This window comes from Sesamum indicum, linkage group LG6, assembly GCF_000512975.1.
Source record: "Sesamum indicum cultivar Zhongzhi No. 13 linkage group LG6, S_indicum_v1.0, whole genome shotgun sequence".
Taxonomy (NCBI): Eukaryota; Viridiplantae; Streptophyta; class Magnoliopsida; order Lamiales; family Pedaliaceae; genus Sesamum; species Sesamum indicum.
Genome location: NC_026150.1, coordinates 15,937,441 through 15,944,373, shown reverse-complemented (window position 1 = coordinate 15,944,373; position 6,933 = coordinate 15,937,441). Strand labels below are relative to the sequence as shown.

General features: G+C 40.5%; 2 protein-coding genes across 6 annotated transcripts in view; one reads left to right on the top strand and one right to left on the bottom strand.

The window, feature by feature from the left end:
• Positions 831 to 3,652, top strand: LOC105164572 (putative clathrin assembly protein At2g25430). 5 transcript variants are annotated; one of them, XM_011083252.2, is made up of 2 exons: positions 831 to 1,045; positions 1,413 to 3,652. In XM_011083252.2, exon 2 carries the CDS (start codon positions 1,445 to 1,447, stop codon positions 3,374 to 3,376), a length of 1,932 nt encoding a protein of 643 aa, XP_011081554.1. In that variant the 5' UTR covers positions 831 to 1,045; positions 1,413 to 1,444; the 3' UTR covers positions 3,377 to 3,652. The 5 variants fall into 5 exon arrangements, with proteins under 5 accessions (XP_011081554.1, XP_011081552.1, XP_011081550.1 ...); XM_011083250.2 differs by having other exon boundaries at positions 831 to 1,104; positions 1,418 to 3,652; XM_011083248.2 differs by having other exon boundaries at positions 831 to 1,179.
• LOC105164573 (probable LRR receptor-like serine/threonine-protein kinase At1g56130) overlaps positions 5,256 to 6,933 on the bottom strand; it is a 4,166-nt gene continuing 2,488 nt past the window's right edge. Inside the window, exons 14-19 of the mRNA XM_011083253.2 lie at positions 6,851 to 6,910; positions 6,719 to 6,763; positions 6,557 to 6,621; positions 6,011 to 6,390; positions 5,654 to 5,849; positions 5,256 to 5,563 (exon numbers count right to left, since the gene is read on the bottom strand). Of these exons, the coding sequence (XP_011081555.1) occupies positions 5,397 to 5,563; positions 5,654 to 5,849; positions 6,011 to 6,390; positions 6,557 to 6,621; positions 6,719 to 6,763; positions 6,851 to 6,910 (913 nt within the window). The 3' untranslated portion in view covers positions 5,256 to 5,396. The remainder of the gene's footprint in view (positions 5,564 to 5,653; positions 5,850 to 6,010; positions 6,391 to 6,556; positions 6,622 to 6,718; positions 6,764 to 6,850; positions 6,911 to 6,933) is intronic.

Below are 6,933 nucleotides of genomic sequence, written 5' to 3'. Positions count from 1 at the left end.
GAATTTATCTATTTATAAGCAACCATTATAAATATGCGGATTCGATAGGGATTATCGGGGATTTGGTGAAGCATGATTTCAAAATGGTTAGATAAGGTTAAGTACCCCGCAAATTAATCGGTCATCTTGTAGCAGTTTGTGGATCCGCAATCTTCGGGAGAAATTGGAACCTGCTTTGGATGAGTGTATTTTTAGGACAAGAATCCCAATTTTGGATTCTCGACAGACTGGTTGAAGTGACATCTTCCTCCAGTCGAAGTTCAAACTTTTAAGCTTTAAAAATTACTTTTGATTGGTTGCATCACGTGTCCCTGAGTAGGCGACTAGTTTTTATCTGATTCTGTAAGGTATCTCCTCAAGAAGTCCTGCGTGAATGCTAGTTATGCCATGGGCTTTGACTTTGGTCGGGGGATTTTAGGTTCTTCAAGAACTAATTTATTTTTTTGGAGTGCTCTATCCAAATTGGGCTTCATAGGGGTATTTATTTAGACTCTTGTGATGTTTTACTTTTTTTTTCTTTAAATTATTTGAAACTCTTTGAATCAGTTTATTTATTTATTTTTTGTATTAATATTATTTGACTTAATAAAAAAATTTCAAACCATAGTTGTGAAATAATATTATATAGTGGGAAGTCTGTATGAAGTAAAAAAAATTATTAATTTGAAGAATAGTTTTTGGTTTTATAGAAATGAAGGAAAGAAAGTGAAAAAGGCAACTGAAGAAAGTGTTATTTCATATAATTGCATGTTAAGAGAAAGAAGACAACATAATATGTGAAACAGCGTAGACTAGTAATATACAACTCTGGCTTCCGACATCCGACGGTCCTCATTCTCCCGGATCCCAATCCTCCATTTAAATCCACCTCTTAATTTTTTTGCTTTTTTTTTTTGTTTAATTTTTATACCTTTTCTTCTCTCTCAAAGCTCGCAGCAAATCTAGAGAGAGAGAGAGAAGAGAGAGAGTCCGGTGGCCATTGCAATTCCCCTCCACCGTCAAACATTTACACACACACATAAAACACACACTGTACCATCATCAGGTCTGTAAAGCTCGGCTCATTTTCTTATCAATTGTTTCTCTGGGAGCCAATATCTCAAGGTCTTGTTTCTTCTGGAAGAAACATTCATATTTTCCATTACCAGTTCCAGATCTAAGTGTTTTATTATTTCCAAGGTGAATATATTGCAAATCCATTTCTACTATTCATCGCTTTTCAGCAAAGAGTCTGGAATGAGCTCTTCTTTCGTTTTTTTTTTTTTGAAAGAAAAAATCATTATCACCTTCTCATCATTTTACTTTATTTCCCAACTATTGCTTCATTAAATTCTTCCAACTTCTTTTCTGCCATGATTTCTTGCTGAAGTACTACATGTCATGCATACTAATTGAGTTGTTGGAATTCCTAGTGTAGGATATAAAAGTAGAGCGAGTTCAAGCCATGGCCCCGAGCACAATACGCAAGGCGATTGGGGCGGTGAAGGATCAGACCAGCATCGGGATCGCGAAAGTTGCGAGCAATATGGCGCCCGAGCTGGAAGTTGCAATAGTCAAAGCTACCAGCCACGACGACGACCCCGCCTCTGAGAAGTATATTAGGGAGATTCTTCATTTGACCTCTTATTCTCGTGGATATGTTAGCGCGTGTGTTGTTGCGGTGTCCAAACGATTGGGAAAAACCCGTGATTGGATAGTCGCCCTCAAGTGTTTGATGCTCATTCACCGCTTGCTCAACGATGGCGATCCTGTTTTCCAGCAGGAGATTATGCGTGCTACTAGGAGGGGGACCAGGCTGTTGAATTTATCTGATTTTCGTGATGAAGCACATTCAAATTCATGGGATCACTCGGCTTTTGTGAGGACTTATGCCTTGTACTTGGATCAGAGGCTTGAGTTGATGGTTTATGAGCGGAAGCAGAGCGGAAATGGAGGTGAAATTGAGAGGTTTGGGGGTAGTAGAGATGATAGATATAATTATCGATCACCTCCAGGATCAAACCGGGGCTATGATTATGATTACAATGAGCATCGTGGTGAGCCTGGTTATGGAATGCGGAGATCAAGGTCATCCGGTGATGTGACAGACTCGACAATGGAGAGGAAAGATGTTACACCGCTCAGGGAAATGAATCCCGAGAGGATTTTTGGGAAGATGGGTCATCTGCAGAGGCTGTTGGATCGGTTTTTGTCTTGTCGGCCAACGGGCTTGGCAAAGAATGAGAGGATGATTCTAGTTGCGCTGTATGCAATCATTAAGGAGAGTTTCAAGTTGTATGCTGATGTTTGTGAGGTCTTGGCCGTGCTTCTGGATAAGTTCTTCGATATGGAGTATCAAGATTGTGTGAAGGCTTTTGATGCATATGCTAGCGCAGCGAAGCAAATCGATGAGCTGGTAAGCTTCTATAATTGGTGCAAGGATATTGGTGTGGCTAGGTCTTCGGAGTATCCAGAAGTGCAGAGGATCACCAGCAAATTACTGGAGACTTTGGAGGAGTTTGTGAGGGATAGGGCAAAGGCAATGAAGAGTCCTGAAAGGAAGGAAGAGACCAAGCCAGCCCCCCAGGAGGAGGAGCCAGTGCCAGATATGAATGAAATTAAGGCATTGCCACCTCCTGAGGACTATAATCCCCCCCCACCACCTGAGCCTGAACCTCCGAAGCTTGCCATTCAGGAGACTGGGGATTTGTTGGATTTGAGAGATGAAGGAGTGACTGCTGATGACCAAGGTAATAAGTTGGCTCTGGCGTTGTTTGCTGGAACGGTCGCAAACAACGGGAATGGCTTGTGGGAAGCTTTCCCTTCGAATGGAGAACCAGAGGTGACTTCTGCTTGGCAGAATCCGGCTGCAGAGATGGGCAAGGCTGATTGGGAATTGGCTCTGGTTGAGTCTGCCAGTCATTTGTCCAAGCAAAAAGCTACTATGGGTGGTGGACTTGATCCTTTATTGTTGAATGGCATGTATGATCAGGGGATGGTTAGGCAGCATGTCAGCACTGCCCAGTTAAGTGGTGGTAGTGCCAGCAGTGTGGCATTGCCGGGTCCTGGAGCCAGTAAAACTCCTGTGTTGGCACTACCTGCACCCGATGGAACAGTCCAGACAGTTGGGCAAGATCCATTTGCCGCGTCTTTAAGCATTCCCCCTCCTCCATACGTGCAGATGGCTGATATGGAGAAGAAGCAGCAATTGCTGGTGCAGGAGCAGATTGTATGGCAACAGTATGCGAGAGACGGCATGCAAGGCCAAGCTAGTTTGGCCAAGATTAGCACAGGTGGATACTATGCTCCAGGTGTACAGCCTGTGATGCCTTATGGAATGCCACCAGTTAATGGAGTTGGAATACCGCCCGCTGGGTATTACCATGCTCCTTACTGATTCTTTGGTAAATTTCTCTAATACATTAGATTATTTTTTGTTTTGATTTTGTATTCCACTGTACTTGTATGTGATTTTAGCTTGCAATTTATCATGAATATGGGGAAGAGGGAATGAGGAAGAGAGAAAATGAGCTGAAGAGGCTAGGGATTGTGGAGGATTTTGATGTTTGGGGGGGACTCTGTAATCCACTTTATTGTGTCTCTTTCACTTTTGTAATATTATTTGGGATTTTCATGATTTGTGCTGATATGGTGCTTGTTTTAGAACATTAAATTGATATCTTTCGATATGGCGTTGTGTCTCACTTGATTCACAGTGCTTGTTGTATATTGAACATAGACTATAACCATTTCCTATCAATCCATGCTTATGTGGTCGGCATCTGAAGCTATTCGTGAATATGAACTTTTGCTTCTTTTGTTACGGAAGTTTGAGGGTTTATTTACATGTGGTAGTAACCATACTTTTACGCCTGGAAGAATCAATATTTTTCGTATGGTTTCTTAATGAAACATTAGGAATTGTGACCCTTTTTTTTATATTATTATTGTTATAGGAATTGTGACCTTGTTCAGATAAAATTGAGTCAGCTTCCAAGTTCTTCATGGCTGATTTAGCAGTGGCTTGATTTTATTTTCGATCAGGACGGACTAGATTATAATGGATAAACACAATGCTGAATTAGTCTAAAACCCATTATTAGCCTTGAAAGTGACCTTGTCTTGATCAGGTAGTTAAGAATGAGCTTCTATTTTGGATTTCCTCACCAACTTGACCATACTTCAATTAGAAAATCCAGTTTCTGTCTCGATCCAACTTAAGAGCTGCCAAAATGTCTGATTCAATTCTTTATATGTTATAACATCTTGATCCGAAGTGACTTGTGGGACTGTCTTTCAGGCCTTGGTTTGATTAGACCATTTAGCAGGTGTAGAATCCCATTCAAATCATGTCCCGATCACATAATTCAAGAAAAGTGGATTCTTGACATGTAACTTTCTGGTTTTCCTTGATTGTCGACTTTCTTTCCAGTCCCCCCTCCCTCCTTTTTCTTTTTTATGTTATCACCCCATTTCAGATTCGGCTTCGCGGTTGTTCCTGGGTTGGCATCTTTTCACGAACTTTTTGAGTTGGGGTACCATTATTGAATGGATATGGACTTCACGCCACGCATCTGCCAAAGCTTTTGCTTTTGGAGATTTGTTGTACAGTGCAATTGTTCTGTCATATTCTCAATCTAGGGAAGCTTCTCCAAAACCTGACCAAACCGCCCGTTGCTCTCCTTCTTATTCCATTTTTTTCTTTGAAAAAGTTTGTCCTGGTGTTGCACTTAGGTGCTATTTGCTTCTAGGAAGTGTATAGCAAAGCTCACTAATAAATGTCAGAGTCAAAATATTAGTTGAAGTATTGATATTTGTTTACGCTTACGTAGGCGAACTAACCTATGAAATGTCACACTTTAGCTGTTGTTCACAAGTCAAAATAAAAAATTTCCCGCAAAATTAGATCAAATTTAATAAAGTAGCTTAGCTGCCCTAACCTTCTTTTTTCTTTTTAATGTGGCTATCATTTTCAAGTGAGGTGAAATTGCTTTTCGAACAAAGCAAAAGTCCACCAACTTAAGCTCCAAATGCTGTTCTGTTCACCTAATATACAGAAACCATTTATAGTTGTCAAATAGTTATTAAAATGAAATGTGGATGGATGGCAAGTGTGGGGGACAGGTCAGCTAGCCCACCCCCTTCACGTGCTACTAGTGTCTAATATTCATTTACTTTCTTGTGGTACTTGAATTTTTCAATTTGTTTTTCGTATCAATTCTTATAATTTTGGTTCGGTGGTTGATGAATCAGACCAAATAAAGAAAACATAGGACTAGCAGAAGAACTGTATTTAATCTATTTCTTGCCTCAGTTGAAGAGCTTGAATGACGGAAATAAAGTGAGCACTTTGTCCATCAGTTTTGACATAAATATTACATGCAAACAACATTAGCAAAAACCAAACCAAGATACCATTAATCTTTCCCAGAGTGAATTCTCATGTGGCCCGCCTCTTTCTTTGTTTGCCACAGATAGAAAACCGAACATATTATCAGTACTCCTGCTGCACATCCAATGGATATCCCCAGAATTTTTCCCACACGCCTTTTGTTGCTCTTGGATGAATCCTTGAACTCAGTAACTACAGAAAGTTATGAAAAGATCAGTTTTGGGCATTTCAGGACTTGGATGCAGTGGGTGAATCACAAGGAACGCAGGAAATTTCACAAACCTTGAGAGACGTGTATGGCCGAGACTAAAGGACCATATGTGCTTTGGAAGGGAATGCAACAGGTCCCTTTTCCAGCCCACAAGAGATGAATGTCCATCACTGTGTTGGTAACGTTTGCCTCGAATGTCTTGATCAGCGCTCTCTTGGATCCTCCAGCTTCATTTAGTATATTGAAATCTTGAACTACTTTTACACCCTTCATCAGTTACAAAAATATTTACTCAGCTGAATTGGAAATCTTGAATGATCAGCGGATATAGAACATAGCATGAAAAATAAACTGTGTAACTTCATTTCATGCTCTCCTCACAATGGTATGGCACAAAATATGAAGGCATCAAAAATCAATACGAATACCTGAATGTAGACATCAAATACACGTCGACCTAGAGCTTTCCAAGAAGTGGGATCATCCATCATCTGTATCTCAGCAAAGTGGAGCTCAACTCGGTATACACCATTCTCCAATCCAAGGCCATAGTACCGCATTGAGCTTGGTGATATCCTAGCTGTTTTATAAAGTTCAGAATCCAAAGTCCCTGTGATTTGAGAGTCCGTCTGAGCTGTATACTGAGGTCCATTCGGGTTGGAAATGAAAACTCCAGTGCTGCTAACCGCCCATCGATTGTTGGTGCTTGTGTACAATGAGGCTGCTCCTAGCTGTTCTGAGTCATCATCAAATTTGATGCCATCTGCAGCCGCTTGTTCCGTTCCTCCACTGTTGATAGAAAATGAAGCTACAAGAAGATTTGTAAGTATATAAGTTCCTACAAGCAGCTTAAGTATAGATAAAGTCATATTTTCATCTTAATGTAAAGATCTCATCTACTTATTCTTCCCATTCTTTATTTGCAAAAGTGTTGATCTTCAACAACTCTTGACGGAGAGGAAACCTGTACTTACTGGATGGACCTTTAGTTCTGCACTCTGTATTGCCTTGAAGGCAATGTAACATACTGGACGCCTTTCTGCAACCAAGTGGTAAATGAGGATGGTCAACGTAACTATCACAGAAATTTACCCACAGTACTGCAGCTGGGACTGTTGATATTGTTGGTTACTTACTCGTTATTCAAATTGACATCGTTAATGGAAGTTCCAACTACATTTCTGCACCCAAATAAGTGTATTGAAGTCATTGATCAAATTCAACTACAGTTCCAGATCGGCAACTGTGTGGAAATGGACTCGACTTACACTGATATATCTTTTCGATCAAGAGGGACATTCCCCGTGAGAGGATTGAACGACACGTCTCTGCATAGTATAAATTTGCATTA